This window comes from Mus caroli, unplaced genomic scaffold, assembly GCF_978045245.1.
Source record: "Mus caroli unplaced genomic scaffold, Mus_caroli_1 scaffold_10, whole genome shotgun sequence".
Lineage (NCBI taxonomy): Eukaryota > Metazoa > Chordata > Mammalia > Rodentia > Muridae > Mus > Mus caroli.
Genome location: NW_028227265.1, coordinates 37,956,183 through 37,970,755, shown reverse-complemented (window position 1 = coordinate 37,970,755; position 14,573 = coordinate 37,956,183). Strand labels below are relative to the sequence as shown.

At 45.9% G+C, this 14,573-nt stretch overlaps 1 protein-coding gene across 2 annotated transcripts in view; it reads left to right on the top strand.

Moving 5' to 3' along the window:
* Window positions 1-14,573, top strand: part of Fto (FTO alpha-ketoglutarate dependent dioxygenase) — a 351,507-nt gene that overhangs the window by 207,769 nt on the left and 129,165 nt on the right. For both annotated transcript variants that reach the window (XM_021171161.3, XM_021171162.2), the window contains exon 8: window positions 36-160. In XM_021171161.3, the coding sequence (XP_021026820.1) occupies window positions 36-160 (125 nt within the window). The remainder of the gene's footprint in view (window positions 1-35; window positions 161-14,573) is intronic.

Sequence of the window (14,573 nt, the reverse complement as noted above, 5' to 3'; positions counted from 1 at the left end):
CTTTTTCTTTCTCTTTTGGGGACCATTTCTTCTAGACAAATGCTGTGCTCCGTGAAGTTAAAAGAGAGGGGCTCCCGGTGGAACAAAGGAGTGAGATTCTGTCTGCCATCCTGGTCCCGCTCACCGTGCGCCAGAATCTGAGGAAGGAGTGGCATGCCAGGTTTGTTCTGCTCAGAGGTGGGGTCTGCTGTCCCTGCCCCAGCTCTGCGCATCCCGCTCATCTGTGGGACCATAGGAAAGAACTAAGGTGAAGACATTCTGAGCTAACGTTAGCTTCCCTGCCCGTGGTAACCACATCAATTATAACGACTCCCGACATTGTCCGCATGCATGAACAGGTTCTCCTCTAGTGTGACATCTAGTCTGTAGGCTTGCATCTTGAGCATAATGTAGTGTAAGTACCTGATACCTAAGCGCCCTTTCTGGTCAGCTGTCTGAGGCTAGCTTTGCCCATTCAGTTAGGCAGATGCCTGGGCAGTTCACCGAAGCCCGCTCTGTCACTGCACGCGGGCAGCGCGCTTGGAAGTAGTATACTCATTGGCCTGCCTCATTTTCAGGATTGGCTGAGGAGAGATTCTTTTTGCTTCAGCCTGATTTCTTTGTGCTTGAAGGTACCCATGGTTAGAAAGCTATCATGATGGAAGGTTTGTGTAAATCACCAGTTCTAACATCATGTGCTTGCCGGCAAAAGCTAGTAGCATCTATGTGAAAAATCTGAGACGTGTGAGAGGTCAGAGCCAGCTCCTCAATGTTGGGATTCTTTTACTTGAGTAGCTGGTTCGCTGAGCTCTCATCCATCTCCGTGCAGGAGCCAGAGGAGTCAGGAGCTGATACTGTGTATTGTTCCACAGCCGTATTTGATGTCTAGAATTTCTCTGTGCCTGGGAGTCAAAGAGCATTTTTATTAATAACCATAATATTCTCTAAAACTTCATACTGCAAAATTTATAATAATTGATAGCTTTACTAATAATTATGATCATGAAAAAAATAGATGTGTTTAAACAGGAATGAAGGCATGAGCAGCATTTTCCAAGAAAGGTATTTTTGTTGGCTCTTGCTTCTCACCAGGTATCAGAAAGCAGCTTCCTCTGGGCTGTATGATCTCCATCCCGCATTTAAGGGAAGCATCGTGCTTTTCAGTATCGCCCTTTCTCACAGTGCGTTCACAGTAAACGAATTTTCAACAGCACTGACTGATTTACCGTGTAACTTTTTGCTTTTTTGTGTTACCATTATGACATTTGTATTATATTTTTTTAAATAGTGAATTATCAGCATTGGGGCATTGGAAAGGTTTTCTTCTCTCTTTTTTTGCTCCATTCTGTCTTCTTCTTGGCGCTACATATTAAATCAGAAAGAAGGGAAGAATGTGTTTCTGTATATCTTCTCTCCCACAGTCTTCCCTCGAAAGACAGCCCAGCCCAGGGTGCACGCTCACCAGGAATGGCTGTCTTTTGTTGGGTGCATATAGTTTGTTACCAGTAATTTCCTATGACATCAACTCATTAGACAGTGTGGCCGAGATGGCCTGTTTAAATGGAGTCTGGCTTCAGTGTTTCTGGCCCTTTCCTGCTAACAGTTTAATCAGGAGCTGGAGCCAGTGTTGAAGTTGATGTAGTCTAGCATCTGAAACAAAAATTCACAAGTCCTTTGTGGCAGAGGCGGAGGGAAGAAGGGGCTTAGCTGCTGACACTGTGCAGACCCTCTTAAAACCAAACACCTGAAAGAAAATTTCAAGAGGTCGATGTCCTGAGAGCTCCAAAGGCAAAGTGTCCTCAGAGTATTAAATAACCGTCCTCCTCCCCCACCCTCCCGCACCCCCATTTGATGTTTCCCATCTCGGTGCCCTATCTCAAAGCCTCATCCATGTGAGCCGGATAAACAGACGCTCACCATATCCCTCTCTTTCCTCATCAAAGCACTGCCTGGTGTCTGGCACAGGCCGGGCTTTGCGTGGCTGTCCAGCGGGTGGTGGTAAAAGTTATAAAACATCCCAGAGAGTGCCTCTCTTCCTTGCTGCTTGCCGCCTAGGTTTTAAAGATGGGCTTATTGTGTGCTTAGGAATTACACAAAGGAAAACACACATACACACTTTAACAGAAAATAATTAGCACTCATCAGAGGCCAAGCAGTAGATTACAGCCTTTTTACCTTCATCAAAGCTATCAAGGGACCAGTTACATTAGATAATAGATTTTTTTTTTCTTCAGAAAGTTGTATCCAGATGACTCTAATTAACTTATAACACACATTGAGCTGTACCACTTGAAGAACCCAGTCAGCCTGACTCCCACTGGTAGTGACTTCAGTGCCAGTTCCCCTTCAAAACCCCTTCCTTCAGCAGGTTCATCTGCCATCATGAGCTCCAGAGAACATTTTCAGTGAAACTTGTAACTCAGTCATAAAATATGTGTCCCCCTCTCAGGCCCGGAGTAGTGCCGTTGTCTGGGGCTCTGCATGTCTGAAACCAAAAGCATATGTCCTCTGTGATTCAGCTCCTTAAGGAAAGTGTCAGCTCTGCAGTGACTTGGGGTAACTGAGTTTGTCACAGTGTCACACAAGCCTGCCATTCTAGAGGCACTTCTGAGCGTTGTTGGGTTTCCTTCCCCAAACTCGATAATCTTATAAACAGCCCTCTCCAAATAGGCTTATTAAGGCTGTCCATTCACGTCCCCATCAGGAGCACCGTGTGAATGCCCAGCAAGTGTTAACAGAAGAGGTACCGAATTTCTGAAGATTTGCCTTTGTTTATACAGTCCACTCTGCCTGACGGACAGCTTGTTATAGCTTTTAAAGAACTGGGCAAGCCCTCTGATCTGACCCCTTCTTGACCTCCGCAGCCCAGAGGTCAGTCTGCAGCTAATAAAATCCAAAGCTCTTAGGGTCTACTGTAGGAGCAGGCAGAAAAAGAGCAGCTGCAAGGACTGAATATCCCAGGATCGGCTGCTTTGGGGTCAGTGTCTGATAATGAAAATGATTACCAAATTATATGGAAGTTTAACCGCAATAGTGAGAGAGAGGAGGGTGGAGCCCGGCGTATTAGGTTTGATAAATGAACTGTGAAGAGGCCCATCTGGCTCTCAACATCTTTTCTCCCCCTCTTTCCCTACCAAGGGGAAACATTTTAAAATAACAGCAGTACATATAGACTCAATGACCCATGCCCGGAGCTGGAATGGATTAAGATTTAATGGTGGCAGTGGAAGGAATTATCATTTGAAAAGTACACCAAAGAAAAGGTACAGTCCGGTGTCCATGCCTGACTTGTTTTTCTAGATAAAAATCTAAAAACCAGCACCTTGGCTTATTTTATACATATCCCCAGCATATCACCTGGACTACTGAAAATGCCAAGGTATTGATGGCGTAATTACCCACGTTCAGCTTCAGGGATAAAGGGCCCCCCTTTGCCTTGAACATGTCAGAATGAGCACCAAACATTTTGTTTCTGCTGGCTTGCTCAGTTCCAGTGATGGAGGATAATGAAAATGCTTTGCAAAAAAAAAAAAAAAAGTGGGGGCGGGTGTCCATTTCAGTGTCTGACCCTCCGGCATGTCACTGCACTGGGTCTGTGTGTGTTGTCTTCCAGCTAAGACCTGGCAGTTTTTCTAGAAGAGATGCTTTGTTTATCCGGTGAGTGAAGTTTGTACCCCAGTATTCATTCCACAAACACACAGTGCCCTGCAGCGGTGTGACGCTGGAGACCACACAGCTCTGTTCATGGCCACATCATGACTCTGCTTTCTGAGGCAAGAATGGTTTTACTCCACAAGCATCTGTTTATATATGTTCTGTATGTGAGCTATGTACAAAAATATTGCACACAATGCTGTGCCTATGACAGTGCAGCCAGTTCCATGGGCACGAAGACATAACAGGTTACTAGAGAGGCGATAAAAGGCAGTCAGAGGGAGTGTGGAACTGCTCTGGGTGACCTGCTCAGCAAGTATGTCATTGTAGAGGTCTTCAAAGACTAGCATGAAGTAGCCTTGAAAGCCTGACCCTCAGCTGTATTGTCTGCCTAATAGAAACCTCACCTAGACAGTGTAATTATAGTGAAACAGAAACAAAGGGTACCACACATTACCCATCCTAGTTCATTTCTGGTTTCGACTTGACTGTATTAGGGAGAGAGGCGTGCCGGTGGGAAGGGTCTGGCTGCCCACTGAGAACCTAGGAGCTGGCAGTACTGCTCACTGGCAGGCGGTGCCTTAACTTGTTGCCGTACGAGGAGGAAGCACAGTCATCCAAGCAAGGTCATGAGGGGATTTTAAAGCTGGAGATACACTCCAAAGAGAATAGCATGTCATATGACCCAAAAGCCACTGTTGTGGGGTACACAGTGAGTGACTGTTCAAGGCTGTGCAGTCCTCACACTGTCTAGTCAGAGCACACTCCCTACCCAAAGCAAAGCCCCGCCGTCTGGTACTAACCACTCTCAGCTTGCCCTTTCCCTACAGTCATTGGCAACCACTAATTTCTTTCTGTATTTAAAGACTGGCCTGTTATGAACAATGTTATAGATAGACACAAATTTCTTCTGTTTAGCCTAATTTCAGGGCTTAGCCACGTCATAACATGTAAATACTCTGTTCTTCTTGGTGTTGGATGATATTTCATTGTATGAATATGCCTTATTTTCCTTGCCAAGTTATCAGCTGATGGACATCTGCTTGTTTACATTTGGGACGATTCCTGTGCACATTCTGGTGGGTTAGGAGAAGGCAGAGCTTGGCTCTGGGAATGTAGTTCAGTAGTGGGCATTCTTAGCATGTGCAAGGTTCTGGATTCAATCTCCCATAACAGACTCGTGCACACATATGTGTGTGCACATATGCATGTGTGTGTGTACGTGCGTGCACACATGCTGAGTGATATTTCTTCTCTGTTGACTTGACTCAGTGTTGATATTTGTTCCTCTACCACAGGTTAAGCAGAGTTATCTGTCAGCTTGCTTGACACTTGGAACACCTGCGGCCAGGATCGTTGTAGCATTTAATAGTCTCTTCCATTGCAGTAATGTCCCATCCCAGCAAGGGGTCTAGGCAGTGTTCGTGATACATGCCTGGCATCTGCCAGGGCACCTGGCACTCCAACGGGCTGAATGATGTCACTTCCCCAGCCCATTCCTGTGTTTCTAAGTCCTTTGTTTTTCTTGCGGTGTCTCTCTTGCTGTTGCTTGCCATTAACCTTACTGAATTGGAACCTTGAAGGTAGAAGGGAGGCCTGATATTGGAAATGAATGTGAGTTACTTCTCTGACCTTGTCAAGGGTCGAACACTTGCAGCTGGAAAGGAGGTGAGATCTTAAACACAGAGCTTTGGGCACAGGCTAGTTGGGGGAGAAGACAGAGAGGACTCTGCTAAGATCAGGATAAAAAACCATGCTCTCATTCATCCTTGAGCATTCCTAACTTCCTGCCTTGGGTAGAAGAGCGGTGGCCCTTGGTGAGAAGAGTTGCATCAGGCAGGTTGGATCAGGCTCAAAGGCCTCTCAGAGGTTGTGTCTCTGAATGAGGTTTGAATGCAGTCCATTAGGGCCAGACTGAGATTCATGCAGCTTCAGGTCTGTTTCAGCTGCTCTGGGCAGCTACCTTGCCCTAGTTTCCTGCTGGAACCCTGAGCCTCAGTGACATCCCATTTGGATCACAACTCATTTCCATTTATGCTAACAATACGTGTAGTCACTAGCCCTGGGGTGCCCTGAGCTGCCGAGACAGTCACCTGCTAAGATAAACTGTGACCATGTTATCTGACTGACCATGTCTGATGATGTCCTTCATGCTCAGAGAGTGACTGATTCTTCGGACAGTTGGGCACTAGGAGTTTTAGCATGAGTTGTAAGTCACTATACTTTGCCAGAGATGACTCTGTGTGTCCTGTCAGGATAGGACGAGAATACACCAGGGAGGCTTGAGATGCTGGGAGGCACTGGCCTACATTCACCATTGGTTGTTAGTGGTGGTGGTGGTGGTGGTCTCGGTGGTGGTCTCATTCTTGGTTTTGTTTTTTCTTTAGTATATCTGTACTTCTCTTTAGGAATTGCTGCCTCTGCTATCTGCCACCCTGAGTAAAGGAGCGACGTCCTTTGTGTCTCTGAACCAGATTACTCCATAAAACCTGATAACTCCATAAAACCTCCTCATAAATGTATAGGGATTAGAGCATTATATAAAAATAGAGCAAGGACTGACTGAATAAAAAAACTATGTTAACTTCTGTCCCGGATGCAGCAGCTGATCTTCAGGTGGGCAGTGGTGTTATTCCTGCCATTGTTACTATCATTTGAACAGCTTTATGGGGACAGAAGCCAATTGGCTTCTGCACATCTTACTTATAAAATCAACACGTGGGCCAGTGAGTTGGAGCTCTGCCAGGTTACTGATTGTAATGAGCTGTTGGCTGGTCTTCTGGACAATACTTAACTTTTTTGAGGAAATAGTTATTCACTCATTTACTTATTCAGCAAATATTTCCTGGGGGGGGGGGGCTGCTGTTTTCCAAGCCCTGCTCCAGGCTTTGGAAACACAGCAGGGACCATAACTGAAGAGCAGCCTCCTTACAGAGGTTCTCTTCTCATGGGGGGCAGAGGAGGGTGGCAGGTACTGTTTCCCTCAGGCAAGCCTGCATAGTGTGTCTGTAAAATGCACAGAGCCAGGTAGACAAAGCTCAACACATCTGAACCAATGCCATCCCATTCAGGTTAAAGATAGCAAATTGTCCTGACTGAGCTTCCCCATACATGGTCACTTGTGACAGATGACTCTTGCCTTTGTCATTGTAAAGGCCCCCAGAGAACACCAGGTGTCCCCAGGAGCACTGGCCTAGGGATTCCACACTCATTGTCCCTTACCTACTCCCTGGCTCCAACTTACTTTACCAGACATTTGCTGTTTTTAAAACCTGCACTTTAAGAAAGGTGTGGTACTAGGAAATCCGCCTTAAGAGAGCACTTGTAAATCCACACCTGTATCATAGGTGTTGGGGATTATGGGTGACAGAGTGCTGTCCTTTATCAATGGTTGTTATTGTTGCTGTGACTGGTGTGAGTCACTTGTCAGTTGTGTAAATATTTACTGAGTTCCTAGCTGGTACTATCCTAGGCCCTGGGGCAACAGTGATGAGTAACCCTTGATTAGAAATGGGTTATGTAACACAGAACAACAAATACTCAGAAAGAGATTGAGTCACGATTTCATGGAAATCCAGGTCCCAGGGAGAAAAGCTGGGAATTCTGTTAGGTGCTCTCGAGTGACTCACAGTAAAGTCGTCCTCTGAGGATTGCCCTTCCTCTGCCACACTGTGCTGGCTGCTAGTGGGTAAATAAACGGGGTGTCCTTGAGAACAAGTAAGAAGGAAAGAAAATCATGTATGGTGTAGGTCCTTGAATAGAATCTTGCAAGAGAGTCCTTGTTCTCAATTTTGAATGTGGGGCAAAGTAGGTTTTTTTTCTAGAGCAAATTGTATGATTATGTCATAGTGGTTGTCTGTGTAGACTCTGAGGTTTGACTCTTGGCTCCACTTCCATAACTCTAGGGAAGGTACAACTGAAAATCATAAGTAGACAAGTTACTTAACTCCCTGTGAACCATACTCCTTCCCCTTTGTAATGTGCCTAGGGATAATGGTGGAGCCTGTTTCATAGGGTTGATTTAAGTGATTGTAAAACACCTAGGACAAGTACCTGACACACGCGGAGTACTCTGTAAAATCATCCTTATCATAGGTCAGGTGGCGGTAGGTTGAATGTGAGCAGCCCTCCCAGGCTCATGTGTTTGAATGTCTCATTCCCAGTTGGTGGATTGTTCAGGAAGGATTAGGGGGTATGGCTTCTAGGGGGTGTGGCCTTGTTAGAGAAGGTGTGGTAGATCAGGAGGTTTCAAAAGCCCATGCCAGGCTCAGTCTCTCTGCCTCCTTCTGAAGGATCAAATGTCAGCTCTGAGTCACTGCACCAGCACCGTGTCTGCCTGCCTGTTGCTATGCTTCCCGCCATGTTGATCATGGAGTCACCCTCTGAAACCGTAAACAAGTCTCCAGTTAAATGCTTTCTCTTATTAACTAATTCCCTTGGCCAAGTTGTCTTCTCACAGCAATAGAACAGTGCCCGGATGGACCAAAAGAACAAAGTCAAGAATGCACTCTTTCCAACTGCCCTCTTCTTTGACAGAGTGTCCTGGTGTGAGGTCCCACACTGACAAAGGAGGCCTGATACTGCTGAGTGAGGTGTAGAGAAGAGACAACCTGTGCTAGTTCTTCTCTGGGCTTGGGCTACGTATTCGCACCTAGAACTGACAGATGTAGGTCTGGGCTCCAGGCTCTCTGAGAAAATCTAGGCAGTTCACAGACGCTTTGGATCAATTCAACTTTACCTAAAATACAGCGTCTTGATCCACGTGACCCTCCAGGCAGGTGACATCTTCCAGCCTGGATAAAAGATCCCAGAGAGCGGCAATCATAGACATGACTTTCTCCCTCCTTCCCTTAAAACTTGGAGTGGAGCCACCGGTAGCGATAGTGAACTAGAACTAGCTGACAACTCCTGGAAGTGCTCAGTGCTCTCTGTGATGAGACTGTAGCTCAGGACACAGAGCACCTCGCCCAGGCCGACTGCTAGTCAGTAGTAGAGATGAAACCTAAGTCGGGATGCCTGGCTCCGCTGCTTGGAGCACAGTGGGACAGTGGCAAAGCTCTGTCAGCTACTCACATGACTCAGTGTGTTGACTTCAGTCTCACGGTACAGGACGTCCAGTGCTTCTGGGTCTCTCCCGGTGTGGGGATAAGCAATTGTGTGTGTAAGTACCTATTTCCCCTGCCACCTGAGCACACCTCGCCGTGTGCGCCGCTCTGAGTGCATCTCTCCGCGAGGCAGTCGTCTGCAGCCCCTGCCGCATGAATCTCGCCAACATTAGTCTTCTAACGGGAAGGCTCCACCTTTTATAGCTGTGTTGTTTCTTTTGTATTGATTGCAATCTTTTTAGGAGGCAGGAGAGTGGGGAGGAAGATGAGAGAACATCAAAGTTGAGCCTCCAAGACTCTGTACAGCCTCCAGGTCAAGTAATTTTGGGGCCGTGTTAATCAAGGCCGAGTGGAGTAGGCGCCCTGAGGTGAAAGGGTAGCGATTTATCTGCTCTACCACAGGTTCCTCATCAGCGGAACAGTATGTTTATATCTGGGAAACAATTTACTACACGTGAAGAATAGTCATTTTATTCTATCTCAGGGGTGTCCCCAGTGTATTTTACAAATTTACTCTGTAATGAATATTCCAGGTTATAGATAAAGTTAGGCTGGCTTCTGGTTCAGGAGGTGCCCGGTTGGAGGAGTGCAGCACAGATGGCCTGCAGGGGGCACTGTTGCGTCATTTATCAGAATTCTCCAGTATCTTGTCCTAGGACAAAAACAAACCAAACCAGAGAAGGAAAATAGGCCAGTCACCTTAAAATTGCTCATTAAAATTATTTGACTGGTCCCAGTGTTAGGCATGAGTGTCGATCGGGCAGTTCAGGATTCAGGCACAGACAGAAACAGCTTGCCATGTCAGGAAAAACCCGCAGTGATTGGCATGACTTCTGATTAGCCTCCTCTGTTGTCACCCCTGGACTTTGTAATTTAATAAACATCCATGTTTCACTGATCACCTTTGTTGGCTCCTGAGATATGTCCACACTGTAGAAAAGACTTCCTTCTGTGGTGTTCTGAGTGTCTAGCTTGAGTCCTGGAAGAACCTTTTTAGAAATCTTGATTTCTCTATTTTTTGTGTATCCTTCACTGCCAAAGATGATTGTTTGTTTGTTTGTTTGTTTGTTTGTTTAATGAAGTCATGTTTTCATGGAAGGCTCCCCTGTGGGACCTGGCCTGAGCTGTCAGCATACCACCCAGCTCCTTGACAGTTCCAGGATTGCTGCCCATCCCCTTCCGCTCTGTGGCTCCACCCACTTGCCCCGTGGTTGAGCCTCAAACCCCCTACCTCAGCTCTGGCTTCTTCTGTCCCTGGCCATGAGGCCTGCTAGGTGACTGTGATGAAGCCTCAGAAAAGCCCGGGTTGTGCTGAGTGTGTGTCTGTGTGCGTGTGTGCACTTGTGTGTGTGCGTGCGTGCATGTGCGCTCACACTCGTGCTCAGCAGCAGCAGCAGCAGCAGTCACACTGCCAGCCTCCTCTGCTCCCTGTTTCACCATCAATTACGCCATGTGTTTCGTCCAGTTGGCGTTCCCCTCCCAGTGTTAATTATAACCTACAAGACTGTTAGAGTTAATTTTATGGCAAGCATATTGTCTCTTCAAGGCTTCAGAGCAGCTCATAAATTATCTTGAAGGTAAAATGTAACTTGGGGAACCAGTTATGAAAATTCCATCCATCTCGCTTAGAACTGCAGCTGCTACTGTCAGCTGCCTCGCTGCTGCATTGTGAAGGAATTACGGTGGGTCAAGTTTAAGAGGGTAGGCCCAGGCTGTCATGGAGGAGAAAGGCTGTCCTGGCCCTGTCAGACAAGTGCCTTCTGCCAATCCCCGGTGGTTTCACTTTGGAGGCAGGCAGAGGCAGGTAGCGCAGGTGGACAGTCCCCAAGCTGTCTGTATTCATTATTTTACAGGAACTTGCAGGTAGGCAGGACCAGAGACCTTTCCTCCTCTCTGTTGTCATGATGTTAGGCATACCCGCAGAGTGTGAAGGAAAGAACTTTCTACCTCACCTGGGCTTGCTCCAATCCCCGGGGCCAGCCCCTCCACCAACCCCTCCATGGCCTCCCACACAGTGATTTCTATCTCACAGAAGCCCCAGGCTTGAGTGAGCATTTTATTTGTGGTTGTTATTTTTCATATAATCTGATAAAAGTGAGATTTCACTGTGAACGTACTCTAAAATTGCCTACTAAGTAAATTAGCATGTTATCTTGTTGGGATAATAAGCACACTCCTCTTCTGTTTCCTCACACCAAGTTGAAGCTTTGCATTTCAGCCCTCGGGGCTTTAGCATTATTATTTTTAATGACTGAACACAAGTCTTTCATTTAGCTTGTTTGTATAGTCACTGTAAATGATCTTTCTGCTGCTGGCTCTCCATTTGCCATTCTGCATGTTATGCCAGCTTTAAAAGCTTTGAGGGGGCCTCTGAGAGTTGGGAGCTGTGTTAAGCACAGCGCCTTCTAACAGCACTGGAAACGGGCTATGGCAGAATAGGCAGGGTGTGAGGAAGGTGTGCCTGTGCGTAGAAAGCCAAGTGTGGATTTGAGTGGTGTGCACGGCACATACACTGTTGTGGATGGCAGGTGAGAGCCCTCAGCAGTGTAAAGGAAGAGCCGCTCGCCAGGCGGCTGCTGCTGTCTTGCCCCTGCGTGTTTGTGGCTATTTTGACTTGCATCCATGCATCTACTAGCTTCTGTAGCCGTGGCACCTAAGACTGCTGTGCCTAGGTTCCGTAAGTAAGCTAAGAAGACCTGGCAGGACACTCACAGAGGTGAGATGCTGTCCAGCAAGGCCCTAGGCTTTATGGAGGAGGTGCTCCCTTGAGCTCTTGCTAACCAGGCATGAGAGTTGGATATTTGCATTTTCCAGTGACTGCTAATTTACTAGCAAAGCCAGTTGTTCTGTCTGTGGGGCCTGCCAATGACAGAGATGGAGAAAGCCATGGGGACTGGGAGGGGGTGATGGAGGGGGAAACATCATACTATATTTGAAGGGGTTCCTGTTTAGCCCTGCAAGGAAGACAGGATTCACACTCCCAGGACTTCCCCCCCAGTTTCAAGAGAAAACACACACACACACACACACACACACACACAGACACACAGACAAAACACATATTTTGATGGATTGAGAACCTGCACAGAGAAGAATGTCACAAGTCCACGGAGACAGTACCCACATGGTGCCATAATCCCTTTAGTCCCTGCCATCTTGTGAGAGTGGAGGAAGCTGTAATTCAAAGCACTGAGATGTTCGTCTCTCTGTATCAGAAACCTCCTCACCCCAACCAGCATCACATAGGTATGTGATTAGCATAAATAATACTTACAAATGCCTGACCTGGTTGTGGCCAGCATGATATTTTAGTGTAATTACTCCAGACTGCTGGGCTCATAGAGGTGTGGTTTGGGAAATGTTAGACGTGTGTGTTTGCTTATCTGGACAAGAGGAAAAAAACCAAAATGGTTGCTTTTCTCTACTAAAGATAACATAGTAAGTCCAAACCCTGGCTACCACTAAAGTCAGTTTTTATACATGCATGGTTAAATTTCACCATAAATATTTCATAAAGGCAATTAGGATGGAGCCAGGTTGGCATCACAGCCCCAGCTGTACCAACTTCATTAAAGTAAGCCAACATTGCCAAAAAAAAAAATCACAGGATTCTATGGCAAAATGACCATAAGGTCAGAAATCCTGTGGAAGAAATGTCTGTAATCAGTGTTTATAATCTCTGCATGTATATCTAGTGAGTGCAGTGTGTGCAAAGAGAAAAAAGAAAGGAGGAGGAGGAGAATGTAGAATGAGACTAACTTATAAACTAGTCATTATAACCAAATCTGTTCTTACCCAGTGTCTTGGCAGCTTTTTGCATAAATAATGTCTTTTCCAAAATTTGTGTGATTGCAAAAAGGAAGAGGAAAGTGAAGGAGCAAACTCTGTCTCTCTGGGTCGCTGCAAGCTGGCAGCGTCCTAGGAACAGAGCGCAGACATGGGCAGTTCATTGGCTCTCTGGGCAAATGATAGCGCTGTGTACTTACTGCTGCATTGGAGTGCATCAGAGAGCACACGATAATCTAACTGTCCTTCCCTCCAACCTCCATCCTGCTGTTCTTCCGCTCTTCTTTCCTGTCTTCTTTTTTTTGAGTAAAAGTTCATTTAAGCATTATTTTAAAGTGTCACACAATATATGTATGATGTTGTTAGAGGCATGTTCCAGGGGGAAAAAAAGAAAAGAAAAGAAACGATACATTTTATACAAAACTTAATCCACAGCCACAGATGGTCCTGTTCAGGTGCAGTTTTAATTATGAGGTAGAAATCAGCCCCACACAGTAGGAAGTCATCTTAATAAACGGAGCAGAGCTTTTGGCCTCAAGCATCAGAAAGGCTTGTTACTAGGGAGTTGAAGCACCGTGTGTTGTTGGGGAGTCTCAAAATGACTGAGGTGTCTGAAGCAAGCAAAAGAATGGGCTCTTGACACTCACCTGAGCACACGAGGAATGCTTTACAAGAGGGCCGCTCTGGACTCCTTAGGTGTGGTGAATCAAGGGATAGATTTTCCAGTGACAGATGTTTGCCGCCGACATTGTCACAGAATGAAAAGGAACATACACAGAACTGTGAATGCAGTTTCAAGATCTGAATCTCAACTTCAAGAATTTCTTCACAGTTTCTAAACTCAAAGGGCAGCTTTGCCCTTCAGGTGATGGTGCCCCAAGGAACCAACAGTACTTCAGATGATGCATTTATCCCTGGCTTGTGTCCACACTGCACAAGTGGAACGGTCCTCTTAGGAGATGTTAGCTATCCATTATCATACTGCTTTCCCATCTCTCCATGGCGGGGAATTGTGAGGACCTCATGTTAGGACCTCAGTGTCCTGACATAGTTAATTATCCGTGGATAATGGTCTTCAGCCATTGCTGTTGTGAGGGATACAGCTTTGTTGTTGAAGGGTTATTAAAGGCTTGCAGACTCAGGTGTGGTGCACCTAGGCACTTTGCTACAGAGGCAGGCAGCTGTGTTTTCCTTACCATATTATACATCACAGAGAGCCTCCCATCTATTATAGCCTGGCTAATGATGCAAGTGTAAACCTTTATGTCCCACTCTATATTGTGATAATATATTTGCTGTAGAAATGTTAGCTTGTCTTTCGTAAGTAATTAGTCTTTTCTCATGCCAAATGTGTCACATGAGACTGAGTTAGCATGGGGGTCAAAATACATTTAAACCAGTCTGGACAGATTGGACATGCCCACTGGATACTGTCCCTTTTCTTCTTCTTTCAAAAAGGCCTCTTCCATCTCCAGACTGCGTCCGACAATATTCAGATCACCAGGAACTTAGACATGGAAGAAGGAATTGTTTTCAGTCCCCGGTGTTGAGACAGGAGTGTATGCCAAGGAGAGCAAGCATAGTGACAGCCATAAGTTTAGCAGCAGGCTGTGTAGTCCCAAGGCCTCTGGGACAAATGTGGGGTTGACTGTGGGCTCAAAGGTGTCTCCCAGCCCATCTAAGATTATGAGCCCAGAGTCTGCTGATATCCAAGTTCCTGCAACAAACTGGCAGATGCTTTTGATTTTTAAAAGTTATCTAATTTGCTTCACTGGGTGTATATATAAAATACCTTAAATTTACTCTTAGAATATTTGAAATATACAGTATATTACTATTAACTACAGTCTCACCTTGCTATTCAATAGATCTCAAAAACTGCTTTTACTTGTCTACCTAAATAGGTTAGGTTGGGAAAGGAGAGTCATCATACTGGATCCATGGTTCTCAAATAATGTTGCTTGAGTATAAGACTAAAATCTCAATGCCTTTTTGAAGGTTGGTTTAATGAGTGATGCTAAAAACTATAATGATGTTGGCTGTATACAA